At 42.9% G+C, this 22,281-nt stretch overlaps 2 protein-coding genes across 14 annotated transcripts in view; both read left to right on the forward strand.

Annotated features, from left to right (window-relative positions):
• Positions 1 to 15,931, forward strand: part of cacna1bb (calcium channel, voltage-dependent, N type, alpha 1B subunit, b) — a 103,426-nt gene extending 87,495 nt beyond the window's left edge. For 5 of the 13 annotated variants that reach the window (XM_035526981.2, XM_035526984.2, XM_081718942.1 and 2 more), the window contains 11 exons: positions 36 to 132; positions 2,142 to 2,247; positions 2,478 to 2,585; positions 3,026 to 3,135; positions 3,469 to 3,632; positions 4,192 to 4,321; positions 6,452 to 6,562; positions 7,806 to 7,844; positions 9,316 to 9,562; positions 12,887 to 13,122; positions 13,397 to 15,931. In XM_035526981.2, the coding sequence (XP_035382874.2) occupies positions 36 to 132; positions 2,142 to 2,247; positions 2,478 to 2,585; positions 3,026 to 3,135; positions 3,469 to 3,632; positions 4,192 to 4,321; positions 6,452 to 6,562; positions 7,806 to 7,844; positions 9,316 to 9,562; positions 12,887 to 13,122; positions 13,397 to 13,948 (1,900 nt within the window). In that variant the 3' untranslated portion in view covers positions 13,949 to 15,931. Of the gene's footprint in view, positions 1 to 35; positions 133 to 2,141; positions 2,248 to 2,477; positions 2,586 to 3,025; positions 3,136 to 3,468; positions 3,633 to 4,191; positions 4,322 to 6,451; positions 6,563 to 7,805; positions 7,845 to 9,315; positions 9,563 to 12,886; positions 13,123 to 13,396 lie in introns of those variants that run through there. The other 8 variants (XM_035526982.2, XM_035526985.2, XM_035526990.2 and 5 more) reach the window with 6 other exon arrangements.
• Positions 15,932 to 16,965: 1,034 nt separating this feature from the next.
• Positions 16,966 to 22,281, forward strand: part of LOC118241509 (uncharacterized) — a 69,388-nt gene continuing 64,072 nt past the window's right edge. The window contains exon 1 of the mRNA XM_081719382.1: positions 16,966 to 17,333. Within this exon, the coding sequence (XP_081575508.1) occupies positions 17,204 to 17,333 (130 nt within the window). The 5' untranslated portion in view covers positions 16,966 to 17,203. The remainder of the gene's footprint in view (positions 17,334 to 22,281) is intronic.

A 22,281-nucleotide genomic window follows, 5' to 3' on the forward strand; every position in this document is an offset into this window, starting at 1 on the left:
TTCACCTCTGACCTGTGGGTGCCACCTCTGTGAAGTGGGCGCATATCCTACCTCGATATGTACGAAATGCTTCGTCACATGTCCCCTCCGCTAGGTTTGGGAAAGAAATGCCCATCGCGAATTGCCTACAAGGTAGACCTACCCACTTCACTCCTCCCCCAATCCCACTCACCCACTTAGCTGTGGTCGCTTGTTGTTCTCTCGCTAGATAGCACTGCAGTCGGTCTTCATGTGCTAGAGCTCTGTTGTGTCAGTACTCTTCCTGTGCCTGTTTGTGCTTCTGTGTGTCCCTCGCTTTCATGTCTCAGTGTAATCATATAATAACCATCAAAAACACTAGTCTGTGGGCTATAGAGTGAGCAGCTGGCAAATCTTCGTAAGATGTCACTAGCGTGTTTCATTGTGGCCTTTGTTGGATGTCAGAGGAGAAGAGAGTAGCGTTCTGCTGTTCAGTTGAGGAACACCTGTGGCTGCTGGACCAGGCTGTTTGTTTGAGGAACGTCCGTGGCTGCTGGACCAGGCTGTTTGTTTGAGGAACGCCCGTGGCTGCTGGACCAGGCTGTTTGTTTGAGGAACGCCCGTGGCTGCTGGACCAGGCTGTTTGTTTGAGGAACGCCCGTGGCTGCTGGACCAGGCTGTTTGTTTGAGGAACGCCCGTGGCTGCTGGACCAGGCTGTTTGTTTGAGGAACGCCCGTGGCTGCTGGACCAGGCTGTTTGTTTGAGGAACACCTGTGGCTGCTGGACCAGGCTGTTTGTTTGAGGAACGCCCGTGGCTGCTGGACAAGGCTGTTTGTTTGAGGAACGCCCGTGGCTGCTGGACAGCTTCCAATCTCCTGGCCCTCTGAGAATGGCCTTTAGTGACTGGGCTTCCTCACCCTCTTCCAGCTGTCTGAATGAATAGTGTCAGAGTGAGGGCTATAAGCATCTGTCTTCCAGGCAACTCTCCAAGGGTGTGTGTGTGTGTGTGTGTGTGTGTGTGTGTGTGTGTGTGCGCTCGCTCCAAATACTAGGTAGGAAAGGAAGGAAGGACAAGGAAGCCCACTGTAGATTGTGTTCGCTGGAGCAAGACGTGCGCCCCCCACCCATACCGTCCACGGTTGTGTTTTTTGTTTGTTTGTTTGTTTGTCAGGTTGTCTGAGGCTGCTCCCTGTGTCTCACACATTCGCACCATACGCCCAGCCCCCCGTCTCTGGCCCTCACTGTCTCTCCTCATCTCCTTTTCTTCTCCAGTAAACTCAAGTGTGTAACAGTACATGTCTTTTTATTTGTTAAAAGTTCATTTGGCTCCTGTGTGTGTGTGTGTGTGTGTGTGTGTGTGTGTGTGTGTGTGTGTGTGTTGTATGTGGATTTTTAATTTTGTTTTACTTCCTGGCTCTTTTTCCTGGGCTTTAGGTAGGCCTGCATGCAGCAACATGGCCCTCCCTCCTTTTCTTCTGACTCTGTCTCCGTGGTTACCACGGGAGGCATGTTCTGTCATCCCTAAGGGAAGTGCCTCTCTCCCTCACTCTCTACTGGCTTTGTGAAACGCAGTCATTATGGACAGCCCTTTCCCTCATCATGCATCCAAGTGTTTGATTTGTGACTAACAGGCCCTCTGCGTGCAAAACCTACATGGACAGTAATCTGTGGTCTTTGTGTGCAGCTGTTTTTAAATAAAGAGAGAGATCGAGGGTCTTAAATCCACATCTCCCTGATCGGGGGTTATTGTTTTAGGAATTTAACGCACTTGAATCATAAAAAGTCAAGAGCTGTAAACTGGCAATGGCTGAAGCCCGCCAGTTTGGTGAAACTGTGAAGCGCTTCAGTCCTGCTTCAGCAGATGCACTGTCCATGACATGGCATGCACCCAGATCATTCTCCCTGTTCAAACTCTGCATGTGATATGAATGCACCTTCTCTGCCTCTCTACCTCTCAGCTCTCAGACGTGCTCGGGGTCACTTGGTGTGCTGCGATAAGAGTACTGAAATTCACATCAAATGTTTTATATTAGCAGTTTATTTCTGCAGCTTTTGAGCTTCGTTTGGCAGCATTTGTCTGTGAGCAGCAACCCAGCACACCCAGTCACTCCCGGAAGAGTGTGGAACGTGTTCTTTGCTGCGTGATTCCGAGCCCCGTGTCCTGTGTGCGACTCCCCCGCAGCGCCTGGTGAGGATGAATATGCCCATCGCCGACGACAACACTGTCCACTTCACGTCCACGCTGATGGCCCTCATACGCACCGCCCTGGACATCAAACTGGCATCAGGTGCGTCCCCACCTTATGCCCACACAGCGCACGGCCCTGCCCCGGCTACGACCCCCTCTGCCACACTCATGCCATCTCCTTTTGACACCCGACTTTCCAATCGTTGTCTCACCGGCCACGCAGTGCTTATCTTTGTGCTACAACAAATGAAACCAATGATTTCTCTGTCTGTGGCCTGTGAGAGGGGAAAGTGAAGTATGCTTTGGCATTAGTGCTGCTCTCCTTGGCAGGTGTGCTCGCCCAGCGCCTGTGCGATGCTGACTTAAGGAGGGAGATCAATAAAGTGTGGCCCAGCCTATCAGCCAAGACTGTAGACCTGCTTGTGACCCCTCATAAGCGTAAGCTGTTTACCGTTGCATTCTGGGAGGTAAACCCCATGGTGAAACGCTGGTGTTGGCTTAAAAGAAACATGATCATGCGACCTGGAACGTGCATGCTTATTGTATCGTGGTTACAGTTCGCTAATGGGAATGGTTTTTCAAAGTGAAGGCAATACTAGAATGTTATGAAAGCCGTTTGCCTCTTGAGTAGTTTTTAGTACGTTTCATGTGCTGTACATCTGCTGCCATCTAGTGGCCATTCCTTCAACGTTAAAATGTGTTTAATCTAGCTACAAAAGAGCTTCAGAATGGTTTTGTTCTCTTTAGAGAACGTTGTTCAAAGTTTTTAGCCAACTCCTCAGACTTGCCCGTTAACACGGACTGAATAAGAGGAATGAATGGAGGGCAGTTGGCAGGGAGCGCCAGCTGATCGCACTTCCCCTCTCTGTGTGTGTCAGATAACGAGTTGACGGTCGGGAAGGTGTATGCTGCCCTGATGATCTTTGATTACTACAAGCAGAACCGAGCCAAGCAACTCCAGCAACAGCAGTCTACAGGAGGCCCGCAGGTATGACCCTGTGCATGCGCGCGCGCACACACACACACACACACACACACACACACACACACACACACACACACACACACACACACACACACACACATACACACACCTTCTGTCTGTCCTTCACCCCTGTGGATTGCCTTAACGGCCCAGATGCTGCTTCTTTAAAATTTGTCAGGCTTTATACTGAAAATGAGTTCATTTGATGGCAAGTGAGCACACTAATAATTAAGTGTATTTCATTTGATATCTTATATGTGCCACTTGTTTCAATGTGTGAACCCCACATGGTGTTAATAAGGTGAGAATCGAATGAGACCTTTCCCTGTCCTGTAGAGTAAGATGGGTGCACTCTTCAAGCCTCTGCTACCTCTCACCCATCTACATGACTACGAACCGCCAATCAAGAGTGGCAGGCCGCCACCCGTTTCTCAAGATGACGCGGCTCCACAGCCGGCACTCCCACCCACAACACCTCTCATGACCAATGGGGAGGCAGTGTGAGTGTCCCCATTGAAAAATGCTTAATATTAGAAGATGCATGACTGTCTGTTTATTAGTGATGTGTAAGATGACTCGCCGTAGTGGGAGACTAGGATTGTGTATGTGTATATAACGGAAACTCAAGTACTTATTGTAGGGTATTATTTATTATACTGATGTTGACTGCTCCTTTGTTGACTAACAAACGCTAGTGCTTATTGTTTATTGCACTGATTGTTGTCTGAGATAGAGCTTATGTATTTTGTACTTCTAGGCATCAGAATTGATCTCTATTTCAGCAGTATTCTAGTTCATTGGTATGTTGGACTCTAACCTACTGTACTGGCTAGGATGTATTCTATGAGTAAATGACAAAGCACTTCTGTAAGTTGCTCTGGATAAGAGCATCTGCCAAATGCTATAAATGTAAATATATATGAGTAAAAGGAAAAATTGAATATATAATAAATGGACTGTGTGTGTGGGTGCGTGCACACGTGTGCACGTGTGCGCATGCATGTGTTGGGGTTGGGTGTGTGTGTGTGTGCGTGCGCGTGCGGTGTTTTGCGATCGAAGGCAAAGCCGCCGCAGTGCCATGAAGCCCCATTCTCCAGGAGAGACAGCTCGAGAAGAGAAGCAGCAGAGGGGCAGGCTTTCTGTCCAACGGGGGCGTTCAGAAGACATGCCAAACACAAGCAAACCTCAGGTACTGTGCTCCTCAAATCACTCATGTGTAACCAGCCCCCAACGTCTGTGGCACAGCTGGGAATGCTGTCTTTTGCAGCTGGTCTACTGTAAAGCGCACTCAGTTCTCTCGCAGACCATCTTGCTTTAAACCATCACAAACGTCACATTTTTAAATGATGCCTTAGAGCACTATTCAGTAATAGCTATGCATGTCTTTGTCATTGGAGTTTATAATTAGAATTCAGTTTTGTTTTACGTTATATTTCCTGCCTTGCTAAATTTCAAGTGCTTACGGTTGGATGAGGAGATAAGAAGATAAACACAATGAGAAAAGGTTTAAGAATGAAAAGTATCATTACTAGTTGGCATCAGCTTGTAAGCAAGACAAGGCAAGTTTGTTTATATTTAATACAATTCAAAGTGCTTCACATTTAAATGGAAAAGTTAAAATTAAACCAATTGATAAAACAGAAAAAATGAATTAGAGATCTAAATAAACTAGTAGTTAAAGAATAGTTAAAGTAATGTTAAAGATTAAGTGATAAAAGATTTCAAATTTAATGTGTAAACTACCAAGATAAAATATTAAACTAAAAATAAATAGAATAAATTAAGAAAACTAAAAGTGAATTAAAAGAATAAAATAATTAAACATGCATTGTTGTGCTTAAAATTAAAAAGTTAAAAGTGCTACTGCTACTACACTGAATTGAAATTCTGGCTAAATAAAGTTTTTGATACAGATTTAAAAGCCTATAGTGTCTGTGCTTTTCTAATATTCTTTGACAACTGTTTCCTTTTCAGAACAGCATAATAGCTAAACGTCACCTCTTCATGCGCCTTTATCTTGGTCAGGATTAACTGACTAGTTCCTACTGATCTGAGAGTTCTGCTCAGCTCACAGTCCAGCCAGTGAAGGATTTCAGAGTAGAGATGAAGTTTTCCTTTCTTTTGCTCGGTGGGGCTGTAGTTGTTTGGAGAGAGGCCGAGTAAATCTGAGTGGCAGCTGCGCATGTGTGGAACGATAGCACACAATCTTGTAAGATTTGGCCAAGAGGAAGGCTGTATAAAATAAAATGAGTGACCCAAGAATCAAAGCACAGGGACACCACAGGTGACTGGCACTCTTTCAGAGACATTATTCTCTGTTCTCTGTGATTTCTTTGATCCTAGATGCACAATATACTGAGAGTTTCAGTCGAGTTACAATGGGGATCTTGTGTGAAAGCACCAGTGAGCATGGTGTCAGTGGTGCATTAGAGTAGAGCGTATGCTGCTGCCAGTTCGCCTGCTCAGGTTGTGTGTGGTGTAACAGCCGCCATAGCCTGCTAGACGAATCCAGTACTTTTTCACCAAATGAAGAGTAGAGGTACAGTGTTTTTACATGATGAGCGGACTCCGGCCATATAAGTCCATTGATGAGGTTCACACAGTTTTTAAAATGATGGCACCTTATTAAGGTTAGGCAGAGTGCTCGCTACCTATGACACAAGGATCAAATGGCACTGCGCACTTATGGCATTGAGCTGGAGCTTTTATCCAAAGCGACTTACAATTATGACTGAACAGTTGACGGTTAAGGGTCTTGCTCAGGGGCCCAACAGTGGCAACTTGGCAGCAGTTGGGCTTGAACTGGTAATCTTCTGATTGCTAGTCGAATACCTTAGCCACTAAGATCCACATATCATGCAGTATTTATTTTTAAAAGATTAATTTACCAACATGTTTGACAAAAGCATGAACAAGACTACCAAAATCAATTAACTGGACATCCAGCTGTTTGAGTAAACATATGTGCCCCTAAAATGAGGGGGCTATGTTCACTCCTGCATCAGTTCTCAGTTCACGAGACATAGCCATGTTTTTAAAAATAAAGCGAGACATTCTGTTTGAATAAGAGGAATTGGGATTCTTTGCTTCTTTTAGAATCCAGGTTTTTAATGAATTATTGTTGCCATCCATTCATTTTTAGCTTTAAAGTTGTTTACAATTGCAACTCCAAACCCGAAAAGCATTTTTATTCCCTCATTTCACATTTGTGTCTTTTGTCAAACCACATGGTGTGTAAATGTCTCTGTGTTATGAGTGTCGTGATGTTTGTGTTTCTATGTGTCTGTCTGTGTTTGCGTACGCTGTGTGGACCTTGCAGGAATTAGTAGAGATGACCAATATGGAGAATGATTCTGATCTAGGGGCCTTCTCCACACTGGAGGGCCAAGGGAGGGCAGCCTCAATGCCCAGACTTAGTACGGGCTATCAGGTAAGCCTCGTATGTCGCTCACTCACTCCTCAGCCTGCCGTATGACTGGCAGCATTACTACATACACCTGTGTTTGTAGTTCTGAGTTTGCGGAACAGTATCAAGTTCCCACTGTAATTTTTGGAAAAAAGAATTCTGTTGTGTGTTTCTGTGCAGTCCTGGATTTCACATGGTCATGGTGATGATGGCTGCAAAATGTATTGGATTTACAATGTGCGAAAAAAATAGTAGGAAGTAAACATTAACAGAGAATATCATCTGGATGGATGGATGTATGGGTGGATGGATTTTAATCTAACAGAACAGCAGAGAACATCTCACACATGCACTATATGCAATGAGACACATTTACTCAAACATTTACAGTACCTTTTTGTTGATCGGTGTTAGGAAGTATGGGATTTTTGAGTGCCAGTCTATTTTCTTTGTATATTCATATCAATTTTGCTTATTCAGATCATATTTTACATCAGTGAATTCATGCCTTTTGCTTTATTTCACTTTTTCCTGTTTTAATGTACCTGATTAATTATTTTCAAAATACTTTAATTTACTTACATTTTTAAATATATTTTTATGCACTCATTTTTGTGATATATTCTTCTCAGAGTATGACTGTGCATAATGTTTGTCTATCTAAATTCTTGTTTTGTACAGATTTTATTCATTCCTTTCATGCATAATGAATTCTTTCTGTTCACCTGTTCTTCAAAGTCTGTAAACGTTAGAGGACTATAACAGTCTGTCCTGTCATCTAAGATGCCTCTCTGATCATTTGACATTTGTATTGTTTTGTATTGTATAGTGTCCTGCCTTTGTCTGTCGTTGTCATGCTGTTTTCTGTGTCCAGTGTTTTGTGTTCCCTCCTCCTGTGCATCCACATGATCACCCTGGATTTCCTCATCTTTCGTCCCATCTCCTCTTTTCTTACTCAAGCTCTCGTCTTGTGCTCTCCTGTTTCCGTCTCTTCACACTTTGCCCCTTCCTGTCACAATGTCATCCCAGCCTTCTCCCTGCTTTGGCCAGTCCTTGAGAGCGTGCTAGGGACTGGCCCCTCCCATGATCTCCTGGTCCCTCCCACATGCTCCTGGCCCCTCCCACACGCTCCCGGTCCCTCCGACGGGCACCTGGCCCCGAATCCATGCAGGGCCTCCCGCCCTCTCTCTGATGCTGTGTCTGTCCGTGCTGGCTGTGTGTCCGCTCCTTTCTCTACTCACCTGTGTGTCCTCTTCCTGTCCCACAGCGGAACCTTTTACGCCACGCCACCGGGACATACCTAGCAGTATGTACAACTGTTCTGATCCCCTCTCTTTCACTCTCTTTCCCCCGCTGTCCTTTAACTTCTCACTGTCTCTTTACCTCACTCTCTTATAATGCCTTTCTCTGACTCTTCTATTCGCTCTCTCTCTCTCTCTCTCTCACCCTATCACTTTCACTTTCAGCCACACTCTTCTCATTTCTGTGTTGACCTGTGTGTGTGCATCCAGTCAATGTTATCCTAGCTAGTCCCATGGGTTATTACAGGGTTTTGCATAGATTGTCTGCTCAAGAACAAATACATTTCTTGTTAGTGTGTTCATTGTTTTGGTTCTGGAATCCTTTGAGAAGATGCTAATACATCACAGCCATAGTCTCTCATCATAAACTGTCACATGAAAAAGCTATTTTGCTTTTTTGGGGTGGGTTGTGTGTGTGCTGTGTGTCTGTTTGTGTGTGTGTGTTAGTAGTGCACCATTGTGGATTCCGTTCAGGCGGTTGGAGCGATGCATTACCCTCTTCCCACATCCTTACCTCATATTGTCTTCAGTTTTGAGTGGCTAATACAAGGTTGTAGAAGATCTACATTAACTGACAGCATGTAGCAACCCGACAGTGAATCAGCTCGGTTTGCATTACATTTCTGAATTTGTTACAGTTTAACCTGTCACATGTCTGAAGTCCAACCTAGAACCAATTCAGGCAAAGGTTAGATAAGAGGTCAACTACACCTGAAATGAGACGAGAGGGTCATGAGGGTAGTATCATTAATGCGGACCGACAGTAGCTCTGGGCAAAGTTGTGGGCAGAGGGGCTGCACAGCTTAGGTAAGTCTGTAAAGCTTGTGCCACTGTGTGGCACCAGTGAGTCAGCTTGTCTCAGAGTGTATTGAGCCAACAACTGAACTGTTGTTTTCACCAAGTATTGGCCAGCAATTTAAAGAGTCGAGTGGCACACACTATCCTTTATTTTGAAAAAAAAGTCTTTCTATTGTTACCAAAGGTGTGAGCCAGTATTTTGATTTATACAACCACCCCCCCCACAAAAAAACAAAAAAAAAACAACAACCCTTTTGTTGAAAACAGACATAAAGCAGACATAAAGACATAAAGCCACGTTTGAAGGCCTCATCGATTCTCTTTTCATGCTTTGGTCACTGCTTGGTTTGGATAGTTCTTCTAGTAACTATTCCTGGAGTTCATCCGTGAATGTTGAGAAGCATCTCGATGACTGCATTCAAACAACAGTGTGTTTGCATCGGACTATGGTGATGTTCCTCCCTTCAGGACGTGTGTATGTGTGTGTGTGTCAGTCGTAGGCGTGGACTGCGCATTGCTCCGAAAGTGAAAGTGTGTTCGGTGTTCAGCTGCTCTCTCAGTGTGCCCGTCGTAACTGCTCTTTCTGATGATCCGTTTCTCTGACCGTTGTGAGCAACGTGTTTTGAGATGCGCGTTCCCTCTCCGCTCACCGGCACTCTCTCTCTCCCCATCGCCAAGCCCATCGTGGACGCCAGTCCCATGCGCCGCTCGGCCTCTTCTCTGGCTCCTCGGGGGGGAGGGAGGGAGGCTAAACTGGGGGAGTACACGCTGACGCGCCTCCCACTGGCTCCTGAGCCGACCCCCACCCATGACAGGGAGCGAGACCGAGTCCACCACCATCATCATCACCGCTGTCACCGTCGCAGAGACAAGAAGCACAAGTCCCTGGACCGAGTTATCAGTGAGGAGCAGTCAGGATCTGTGGGTACGATGACACACGCATGCATATGCGCGTGCACACACACACCCCATCTATCTGTTACTCTCACATACTGTGAAACAGGAAAGTGCAATGCCAAGGTGCTGTATTGTACAGGCATGTCACAGTTCTATAGGTTCAGAAGAGTAATCAATCAGATAACACAACACTCGGATACCCATGAGCCATTCTGCCCGAGACATACATGTCCATAACAATTCCCTCACCAGGGGAATATCTGGGACAATGTGATGAAGCTAGTCATTGCTCAGTAATCCAAAGAGCCAGTTTCTTTACTGCAATTCAGCTCTGACTTATGTTTAACTTTCTCAGCAGTAACTTGTGTGAACATGAATGGAATGTTATATATTTTGAAGTGGTTCCCATGGAAAGGAAATGTAACATGTGTATTGTATGTACCTGCAAGACACAACTGGGGTGGCAAATTAATTTAAGCCCTTTAGACACTAGTAAATACCATTTAAAATATTGTTTAATTGGTGATATTGCTGATATAATGGGGTTAGTGTCGTGCTTTTATATATATATATATATATATATATATATATATATATATATATATATATATATATATATATATATATATATAATTTTTTTTTTTTTTTTTCCAAAGTACACAGAGTTTCCAAGTTTCAAGTTTGGTTTGTTTGTCACATGCATAGTCATACACAGTATAACAGAAATGTCTTGGGCAGAGGTCCATCAGCTGTGCAAGTAAAGAGCTTCTTTATTATATAGTACTTCTTTACTATAAAGTACTTCTTTACTATATATAAATGACAAATCCTCAATTCTGATGGTCTGAAGGTGTTCAACAACACAGTCAGCGAGCCTTCTCTTGGATTCTCCAATGTAATGCTGATTACATCTCTCGCAAGTAGCACAGTAGACAACTTTTGCAGTGATGCATGAGGAGGAATGAGCAATGACAATTGATCCTTTCATGCCGGTTATTTTAGTGGCTGTGTTGATACATGTAGAACATCTAGAGCAGTCGCAGGCTACAGTACCACAGTTATTGTCTGAGTGGTCATTTATTTCACTCTTGACGAGCATGTCTTTGATGTTTTTGTCTTGTATTATATTATATTTTAATTATATGTAGGATGATAAGTCAGCTCCAAGGGAACTCGTGATGTCTTAACAGCAGATTGTTTATAGGTCAGTGCGTCCACTCTCTGAACGGGTAAAGCACGAACAAATGCATCATCTACAACTTCCTTATATTCACACATTTTCATACTTTTCTTGAGGAAGTCTTCATTCTCAGTGCAAATGTGCTTAAGTCTTAATAAATAAGAAATTTTGTTTTTGCAGACCTTGTAATGTGAAGAATTGCATTGCATTTACAAACAAGAGTCTGTAGGTTTATAATAGATGGTGGTATTTATAAAAAAATTTCCAGACTGAAACATCCAGCATGTGCCAGGATATGCTATATTCCGTTATATGCTGTATTCCAAAATTTAGTTAAAACTTGGAGAAGGAAGAAAGGTTCAAATGTTCATGTAGGAATACCCAAAAATGTCAATAATGTATTTCAGAAATGTCATCAAATCCAACAAAGAGGTTCGCATAAGACTATATATGTTTATTATAGAGAGCGAGAGATAGAGAGATGGTTATATAGATTCTCCAGTCACATGGGTCATTAGGTACCCAGCAGGTACAAAACATTGGCCAAGAGACCTGGAAGGTTCGGACCAGAGAACTCCTAACAATGCATGAGCCATTCAACCCAAGAGCCAAGGTGTAAGATCCACTGTTCAGGGTTAGACACGAAACATCTATGAATATGTCCAAGCAATGGCCCCCAAGGATGAGGTGACGAGGGAGTGCCTCGGTTAGATGGAGGATATTGTCACCATGGAAACAGAGAAGATGTCATGGCAGGATGAGCCCCTCCAAGGAATGTACCACTGGCAGAAAGTGGAGGTGACTGACAAGGCAATCCTAGCAGTGGTCGGAAATGGAACCACAGAGAGGGGTGGAGAGCACAGGGCTAAGATCCCGTGGAACCAAGTAGTAGTGAAGCAAACAGACACTGTAGTAGATAAGATGCATATAGATTTAACATATAGGTGCAGAGATATTCAAAATTGTCCGCAGTACTGTACACAAGGTTTCCAGAGAAACACGGCATTTTGGACAGAGGTCCGTCATCAGCTGTGCAAGCAAAGTGTGTGTGTGAGAGTAAGTGTGTGTGTGAAAGGTTTTAAAAGAATCAGGACATTTCAGACACATATCCTTTAACAGCTGTGCAAGCTGAAATTTGTAATATAATTTTGATTATGCTATAGCGCATAAATGTTGGCTATATCTTTATATTAAAAAAGTTGAAAATGTATATAAGCTCCAGTATTTGTGGATAAAGCCTGATTTCTCCTACACAGCACAGTGACTGACATTCTGTATGGGATTATGGAGATCGAGTTATAGAGCCGGAGTCTCTTTGCTTCCCAAAGAGATTTGGTGTAGGACTTACATTGGAATGACTCCATCTGACTGAGGGAGAGACTTATAGACCCGTGAAAGAAAATCGGCTTTTACTGGGATTTGATATTTTATTTATTTATTTATTTGTTTCTCTGAGTGCTCTGTTAACTGGCTAAACAAAGAGACTTCTGGGCTTTACTGCTCAACCAGAACTGAATAAGAACCCTCCTACCATCCTAGACGCGTGCACACACACACACACACACACACACACACACACACACACACACACACACACGCGCACACACACATGCACACCACACTTTTTGTCTCTTTTACCTTAACCTGTAACAAACCTCATGACCCCTGATAACTAAGCTTACAAAAACTGTCCTATCAGCTCTGGAAGTTCACTGACTTGCGTACTTGAGAATTTATTATGGTTAAATTTCACCACATCCTCCCTCTCTCCATCTCTCTCCCTCTCAACGTGTCTCTTTCTCTCGATCAGCCCCTGTGACCAGCGCCTGCTGTTAATGTGGTGTTCAGTGGTGTTGGTTAGACGTAGTGGCTAGTACTTGTCCTTCATCTCTCAGATCAAAGGGCCTGATGTGCAGTGGATAGATCACGGCCCCTAATTTATGGAGGCCTCTCTGAAGGTCGACAGGAAGAAAGAGTACCCCTGCTGCTTGACAGAGTGATGAAGAGAGCTGTGCATCACAGCAGCACCATCTGGGACACTTTCATCCTGAAGCATCCTGTGCAATTCATTTTTGTAGATAGAATCTAACTGTGTGTTCAGCTCATTCTGGAGCTTTAGGTCAGCCTGATGAAATCATGCACCAGCACCAGTGGGTGTTCTCATTGTTTCAGATATGCCAGCAGACCCCAGCAGTAAGATGTTACCCAGAGAAGGGAGCCGTGACGGGGAGAGAGACCGCGGCCGCTCGCACGAGAGGAAGCACCGCTCATCTTCAGCCGCTGACAGGAATCAGCGCTACTACTCCTGTGATCGCTATGGAAGCCTCGAGCACTGCCACAGCCAATCATCTGGGCCGAGCAGGTCCACATCGCCTGGAGATCCACACGAGGCCAACAGACTGAAACCGGTCCGTCAATCTCTAAATCTCATTCTTTCTCTCTCGCTCTCTCTTTCTGTCTCTCCATCTCTCTCGCTCTCTCTTTCTCTCTCTTTGCTATTGTCTGTCAGTCTCTCACACTTTTTTTTCCCTTTCTCTGTCACTTTTATTTAAATTGGTCATGCTCTGTCAGTCTCTATCTTACAGCGTCTCTTATCCTACCTGTTGTCTCATGCTTTTTAAAAAAAAAATCTGTTGTATGGCTCCCGTGTTTATTCTCTGTACACTGTGCTGTTTACTGCAGGGCGGTAGCTCAGCTAAGGGCAGCCCAGTGGGCTTTACTTCGGGCACTAGCACACTGTGTCGGGGGCGTCGACAACTCCCACAGACCCCACTCACCCCAAGGCCTTCAGTAGCCTATAAGACTGCCAACTCCTCCCCAGTGCAGTTCAGTGCTGCACGCTCATCAGGCACTGGTGCTGGACCCACCCGCCTCAGCCGGGGCCAATCGGAGCATGACACCCTTCTCGGCAGTGATGCCCACCACTCCCCTGTGCCCGTCACCCGGATTTGCTCTGATCCTAACTTGGGCCCCCTCCAGCGAGACCCCCACCTGTCAGAGGCAGAAGACTTCCAGGATGCCATGAGCAGTTATGGCTCCAGGCGCTCTCCGAGGACTGTGGCCTCAGCCTCCCACATATCACCCGGGGTGGGCAGCTCTTCCGCGCTGCACCCACAGAGCCGGAGTGGAGTGCCGAACGGGTACCATTTCACCCTGGGAGTGAGTGCAGCCCCGGGGTCCAATGCCAGAGTTTCCCCTGGTTACCAGGAGATGGAGAAAGATGACTGGTGCTAGCATGATGACAAATATCCTTCTCAAATCTCTGTCAAGGGCAGGATAAGTTATATCATTTTTGTCCCAAGATGACAGTAGCTGGCTCCTGTGTACTGTTGTGAAGATGACATGAAAAAGGCAGGGAATGTTAATTAAATGAGTCCTTAATCATTTATTATCAAAGAGGGCCAGTGTGTTTTGAGTGCAGTATGACATTCCTTCTTGTTCCATGGCAAAGCCGGTTTTCTGATCACAGGTTGTAAAGAGAACATGCCGTGGGCATGTTAACTCAAGCAGAGCTCTGACTGGATAAGCTATTAAGAAGAGAGAAATAGTTGAGCTATGACCACACCATTCCAGAGCACTGGCCTCCACTCTCCAGGGTCATATGAGCAGGGCTGCACTCCACATAAGGGCAGAGATACAATCACTGCAACTGTGCCTACTTCAGACGTGACCAAGACTCAAAGCAAAGGGCCAGGAAGCACAAGCTAGAAGGGAAACGGCGGGTTCGCGGCCGTTCAGCACCACTCTGGCCCAGACTGGTGCTGGCAACAGCCGAAATCCTCGACCTCTTCAGTCCTTAGTGCACTGTTATTGAGGGTGAGGCTGAGCGTTGTCTAGACAGTTCTTTCTAAATAATAGTAGTTTAACTGCTGTTTTATGCTGTCTCTTCCTCTTGCAAGTGGCACCAGTGCACAGCTCCCACCATCTAAAAAGGCCAAATTGTAATTAGTTTTATATTAAGCTGCAGTAGACTGATTATCTTTTCAGAGTGTTCCTTTTTTGTACCTTGTACACAATGAGTGTAGCTGGGCATCCTGTAAGGTCTACTCTTTTTTACTGTATTACGCTCAAGTGGTAAAATACCAAGTGCCTAACCTTTGAGATTTACAGCTGTAAGGTTATGATGTATTATGAGGCATTGTAACCTATGAAAGGCTAATTCTAGATACTGTGCACTGTAGGTAGATGTCACTGCTATTTGTTTCTTATATGTACCATAGCATGTTATGAAGACAGATTATTACATTGCACAAAAGAGGATATAGAAAGCATTTGAATGGAATTGTTTAAGTGGATGTTTGCGTGAACGTATTTGAGATAGGAGTGAGTATTTCAGAGTATTTATTGAAAATGGAAATTCATAGAGAATGCAGGGAAGATAGCATAGCTTCAAAAGAGTACTGTAGTCACAACACCATGGAAAGGATCATTAAATCTCAATGATATAGCAGAACCTTGGTTGTTGGTGTAAAATGACAAAATTAGAGACCATGGTGTAGCACTACTTTTATCTGTTTTTCTTTTATTTGAAGGTGGGAGGAGTACATGAGCTGTTTTTCTGGTGAGACTAAATGCATTAGATGGAGATGAAATGCTTTTTGTGCTTTTCTTCAAACAGTTCACAGAACACAATGTCTTTTGTTCACAGTAAAACTTTTTGAGAATATTAATTAGACTCCTAAAATGGTTCCAAAAGATTTGACAAAAGTGCATATGTCTCAGTAATGTCATGTAAATACCTTTTTGATCACAGATATCAAAGCTGATAGGTATTGCTACATGCTTTTGTAGTCAATACAGAAGACATGCTTCTTTAGGAATCTCCCCATCTTTCCTGGGTTCTGTAGTTTCCACATACTGCGTTGTCTAATAAGGAAAAAAGTATGATTATTTGTAACATGGATGGCATTTCTAGGACAAGCTTGGTGTTTTACTATAAGCCCAGGGATGAGTCGACTGCTGAGATAAGGTGCAGTAGGGCTATGGGACGAGACGACACTTTATAATTGCTCCTCATTCACTGTGGTTTTCCCTCCGGGACGCTGCAGATCCAGGACTCTGTAACGAGACCAAGAGAGACTGTTTCAGTTCACCCAGTACAAGAAGTGCAGTAATCAGTGAGATGTAAGATGTAGTGCACTGGAGGTGCTGCGAAGTTACTCATTAGCAAGTGTAAAAATGTGAGTTCCTGGGCTGGGGGAAAAAAAAAAAAAAGAAGCATGCCATCGTCCTGCCCTCAGCACTGAAGTGGCAATTGTGGTGTTTGCATCAACCCTAAGGCTCTGCTTACGATTCAGAGCTGTATGTGAACACGCAGTACTCTAAATCCCCCCCCCCCCCCTTCTGCTTTTATTAGGGGAGAGAGAAGAATTGTGCACCCAATGTGTCTGTGACTGCCCTAGACAACCCTTCCAAAAAAAGAAGGGACGAAAGGACTAAAGAAGCAAAAAAAGTTACTAAATAAATAAATATTTAAAAAATAAAGTAAATATTATAATACACCTTTCTGCCAGGTGCCAAATTTAATGGAGCACCACTGTCTCCTCACACTGTAACTTGTCCAACTGACCTGTGATCTGTTTCCTTGGACGTCTGCATGTTATGATGGCATATGTGCATGTAAAAAATTACCTACATCCTTAATTATAATTATTTTATTTTTATTTCAATGACACATTAACTGGCTTTTTATAAAATCTTTAATAAAGTACCACATATTTGTGGAAATAAATAAGGACATTTAAAATCTAGAATTGTTGTAAAAAAAGATGTTAAACAAAATGGAGAATTACCTTCAGGCCACAGAAGCATGGGACCGACGTCATTGTTCTGAATAGATCCGTCATCGCCACTGTTCACTCACTGTATGTTTCATTGCCATTCGTTACCACTTTGTATCACTGAACTGAAAAATATACAAAAATAAAAATTTTAAGAATCCGTATCCTATGTTATAATGTCTTTGATATTTATGCGTGCTATTTTAACATGGATTTGTGGGAATATTCCATACATTGTTGAATATGCTCCACTCCTGGAGTATTGATTAGCTCCTTGGGAAACTTGTGGCATGTAAATTGCTGCGACTACAGGCGGCTGATTTGGTCTGGGTGGGCGAGGAAGCCTAGCGGATAGGCTGCTCATTGGCCAGGAGGCAGGAAGTGGGCGGAGACCATCACGGCATAGTAAACTGACACGGCGCGCACCGCGCAAAGGCGGATTTAATGACGGCTGGCTAGGGAGCCGAAAAGGTGACATAGTACCTGGAAGGAGACCTACACCCATTTAAAAAAAAGCACTTTACTGACAGGACCTCTGAAGATACGTTACTCACTTTTGTATCCATGTTCACAAATCAGTAATAGTATTTTAGGAAACAGGCGCCAAATTAAAACAACAACTGCGGCACCTGGAGATATAGGATAGCCCTTTACCCTGTTACGCAGGGAGCTCAGCCAAAAAGTTTGCTATATTTTAATTAGAAACACTATGTTACTTAAACACATTTTGACAGCCAGTTTCGTGGTTGGTTTCGTTAGAAGCATCAGCTCAAGTCCAACTGTAAGTGGGCCAACTGATTTGCCCGAAATGGACATCGGATCCGGGATGTTACAAACGGGTAAGATCCCATTATCTCAATTTGCATGGTTGTATTATTGCAGAGACTTTTGCGTCGTTTTAATGTTTAAGCTACATAGTATATCCTGTTTACTTAAATCGCATCATTGTGAAAAAAATCTCTCACTAAACTTTAATAAGAGTTTACATCACCAGTTAGAAGGAGTGTTTTATTTATTTCTTTCACGCAAAAAAAAGTAATGTGCTCACCAACATCCTTCTGTGGAGGCCAGTTTTTACCTTTAAGTTTGAATATTTGTTTGTTTTTTTAATTCCTCGTGGAGCCGCTGTGGTTTAACACTTAAAGAATGCTAGCAGGTGCAACTGCTCAGACCTGCCCTTTTCAGTTGCGCTGCATAGTCTGTTATTCAAAGACACCAGTTATTGCCCGCATCTTTTTCAATCTCGAGTTAACAAGTGAACATGCCAGAAGCGTTGATTCCGTCATAAAGCATTCTCGCACTTTTTTTTTCCTGCGTCAAATGTTTTGTGGGCTGAAACACATGCTAAACGGATCTGAAACAGATGTTTATGGAATTTGCGACGGGATCACTTGTAAGACTTGAGTAATGCCCTCACCTCCACAAACTCACGAATCATGGTGAACTGGATCTTTGAAGTCCTCAAAACGGGTTATACCGTCAGTGATCTTTTGCACAACAAGGAAAAAATTAAACGGTGCCATTGTCTATTATTATTATTATTATTATTATTATTATTATTAGTTACAGGCTGTTCCCAAGTGTATCATATTCATGTTTACTGTTGCATCATAAGGGAATTTAAAAATAATTTTAAAAGAGCCTTTATGTATGTCAAATATATTGGAAGTTGTGGCAGGTTTAGAAATGGGGATGCTTATAGTAAGCCTTGCGTGCATCCTCGAGAAGGCTTCGAAACAAAAAACCAATTAATCAGCTTTGCTCCCACTGCCAGTCTGCAATCCCTAGACACCATTAGTAATGATTAAAGAATTATCTACCCCTATTTGACTTTACCATCCTTCCTGTGTCCAGTGTTGTTTGAGTTGTATTTTGTATTGCCATATTTATAATAAGTTTTTAATTTTTTATGTTTTAAATCATTGGGAATATGAAACTCAGAGATATAGAGAACACCTGGCCTGTTTTTATAGGCTACCATACCACCTGGCAAAGAAAGTGATACTATTTTATTGACTTTTTGTTTTGCCTTTTAATTTGTTTTAAATATGCTGCCACAAAGAGCACCCAAATAGTTTTCAGAAAGGTAAAACTAAATGGTTTTAGACAAATTTATGGACAAATTGAGAGAAGATTTCTTGGACGGTTTGATTAAATCCAGGTCCTTGTTTACCACTAAATGTTTTTGTTGTGACAGCATAGATTGCACTGCATGAAAAGCCCTCTTAAAACATTGCAAGTTCTTACTCAACAGACCTGCGCAGTTATGTACCAGTACAGTCAAGCCTCATTTCTGTCAGATGGGCACTGCTGAATTTGATTACCTATCCCCAAGCTATAAAACTGAACATGTTTCCTGAGGGTTCTGTTAATTAATATGTAAGCAAAACACACTGAGGAAAGTGATGAAGAAATTCCAAGGCAGCTGCATCCGACTGTGTGGGTTTAAGAAATTGTTATGCCATTCACACATCACGTATCACATATCACTGAAGCTACAGTAATATGAGCACTTATGTTCATGGTGTCATAGCATGATTTAAATAAGTGTATTTGTTTTGGCTGATTACAATACCTGTATTGCACTGTAAATGTTTGTAAGTATAGGAAAGAACATGCCGTTTTTCCTACTGTTAAGTTTAATCATTTTTTTTAAAACAAAAAACATTACACATGTTTTATAAAATATATTTGTGCATATTTTTTTCTGCTCTTGGTATTGATATTTCATTTTTGAACACACCATGTGGGTGAAATGATTTTGCTTTATCAGTCAGTGTTTTTCCTGAACTACTTCACTTGCCTGTGTTGGAAGGCGGTACAGGTTTGGTGGGGCACAGTGATTATGATCTCTGACTAATTTAAATGGTTATTCATTATTAAATACTCTGCGCTTATCATTTTAGAAACATTAATAACACTATTTCGCCTTCACCCAGTGCTCTCATTGCACCACCACTGGAACCAAAAAAATAAAATCATGCCATCATAAACTTTTAAGAATTGTTGAGTCCAATAGCAATCAGGCTACCTGTCATGGACTATTTTCACATGATTTAGAACCAGAAACAAAGGCTATATTCACATTACCAAATTACTCAAATCTGATTTTTTGACTTAATGTGACTGATTTTTTCAGGGATGTGTGGATGCAGAAATCCAGTCTTTTCAAATCAGATCTGAGTGATTTTCATATGTGGTCTTAGATCGGATACATATCCGATTCATGACCATGTGTTATAAATGAGAATGGTCAGAGTGGAATTCATCCGGCGGTTTTCCTATACGCGTGTGCTTATCTGTTAGTGTCAGCTATCACCGGCAGTGAGGCAAAACAACAATCGAGGATAGAAACAGCAGTGTCCACGGTATCTGCAAAAATAACAACAGTTAACTATCTGATTGTTTTGTTTGTTTTTGATTTTTTGTTTTTTGGGGTTTTTTTGGCTTCTCGAGCTGGTCATGTTCAGATGATGAACTGTTTGGTCTTCCAGATCAAAATATGATGCCTTCATGAGCTACAGTTTTAATACCAATGTGCATGTGTATCATTTTGGAGGACAGATGCATTTACACTACAGACAGATACAGGTCACTTGCAGTGATGAATCTGAACCATAAAAATAGGCAAATCTAATCTGAGAGAAAAAAACCCCAGAATGAAGCAAAGAGGCATGTGAACATGAACATAGCCAAAATAATGTGAAAAATGCAGGCAGCTGGACAGTGTCATGTGATTTGTGGCTCTATTCACATGAGGTGGGCAGAAGCCCATACCTCCTCACTGCTCTTGAGCCACTCACCAACTGGCAGGACGGCCTGCCCTCCTGGTCTCCAGGGGCAGTTGGAAGGTGAAGTAGCACTGGAAAGGAGCCTGCACCTAAGATGTGAGTGTCAAGGAGTTCTAGACATACTCAGTCCTGGGCCAGAAACCTGGCCAGTTACTCCAGAATCAGTGAAGGCACTGACCAAGCACCTAATTAGCATCTCCACCTGGCCACTGGACTTGGGATTTTGACTGCACGTGAGATTTGAACTGATGCCCTCCAGAGCCGAGAGGTGAACTGGCAACCTTGCTCTCACACAATGTCCTCGGGCTGCCCGAAACAGCAGAGCCTAGTGGAATAGTGCTTCTGCTGTCTGGCAGAGGAACGAGACAACAGGCTTTAGAGTCATTAAAGTCGAGTCTTTCAGTCTATCGCCAACTAGTTTAGCCAAAGTGTGGAAGTCATAGAAGTAGGACTACTTTCATTAAAAAAAATCTCGCATTACTTAAATGGCATATGATTCCCAATATTCATTAATGACAGTTGTCTCTCAAAACTTGAGAACTGTCTCACAGTTAATAACTGTTTCCTCAAACTGGAAGTCTATATTTAGTGCAGATGAAAAAAACAAAAATGACAGGTTGACTTTGTTTTAAAATGTATGTTCATAACATGTGCTAGATAATATGAGGGCACTGGCCTTGCTTGCTTGATTTCTGTGAGTGGAACTTAAGCTTTAGCAATGAAATATGCTGAGCTTTCATAATCAAACTCTAATGTGAACTGTCGTAAGTGGCCAGTGACAACTGGCTTCAGATCAGCAGCGCTTTTGTGTGACGCCTTCATATACGTATTGGCGCTTGCACAGGTTGTTAACACTGTACAGCTGCCTATAATGCTATGGTGGGGTTCATTTTGTCTCCAGCAATGATACTTAGCCCATGCAGTTAATGAGGTGAATACTGTGACAGAACACACCTTCAGATTCAAGCAATTTCTGTTTCATGATTACATATGAGTTCCCTCGCTTTTTATCTCCCATATCTCCCCTGCGCTCTCTCTCTCGCTTGCTCGCTCATGCTCTCTCTCTCTCTGTCTCTCTCATATTTGGCAGAATAGAGGGAGAAACTAGTGAACATGAAAAATCACTTGTTGGCTGTACTCATCCGTTGGTGGAGTGTCAGGGCATACGCACTCTAGATTTGGTCTTGATAACGCTCTCTGATTTGCACCTCTCTGTCCTCAGGGAAACCTTAGAATTATCATAATATTGTAATTTATCTATAAAACCTTGTAAATGGAGCAGCTGTGATTGCTGCTTGTATTCTACAAAAAAAAAAAAACCATGCCAGATGACCATGTTATTTCAGGGTTTTTAGACACACACTTCATGGACTGTTCATGGTCCACAATGCATCCTGTTTCTTCTTATGCTCACTTGGGACTGTTGACTTGCGCGTGGCTACTGTACCCAACTAGTGGCCCATGATAACATCATCACCGAGAACCCACTGGGAAAATAAACTGGTCAGAAGTGGCCAAACATGGCATTCATGTTCATTTTTATAGACTCCTGAGCATGGCTCATTAACCCCCCAAACAGTAATGAAATAAAAGTTTTATAAAATAAACATTTTAGATCATAAAAGTAGCACTGTGTGAACTTTGAAAATATATTACATAGGCTCAACTCAATTGAGTCTACTTTTCTTTGCATTTACAACTATTAAGTATGAAATCTGTTAGATCTTTAGCCTAGATTTGATTAATGATGGATTTTCTGTTGGCAAAACTTGTGTCAACTATCCGCATTGGCTGTGAAGGCTGGCATTGCAAATCTGACAGACCCTTGCCACAGGGGAACTACCTAAATAAGTAGTTTTAAAAAAATTCTCTCTTGCTTTTGATTCATTTCGCTTGGATCGCAGCCATGAACTCGGCTCTGACATTCCTCGGGTCAGAGCCTCCGTCAGGACACGTTAGCCATCTCATCTAAGCTGTTGTTTACTTTACTCGGATT

The sequence above is a fragment of the Electrophorus electricus genome, chromosome 8, assembly GCF_041902795.1.
Source record: "Electrophorus electricus isolate QZ-2024a chromosome 8, ASM4190279v1, whole genome shotgun sequence".
NCBI lineage: Eukaryota > Metazoa > Chordata > Actinopteri > Gymnotiformes > Gymnotidae > Electrophorus > Electrophorus electricus.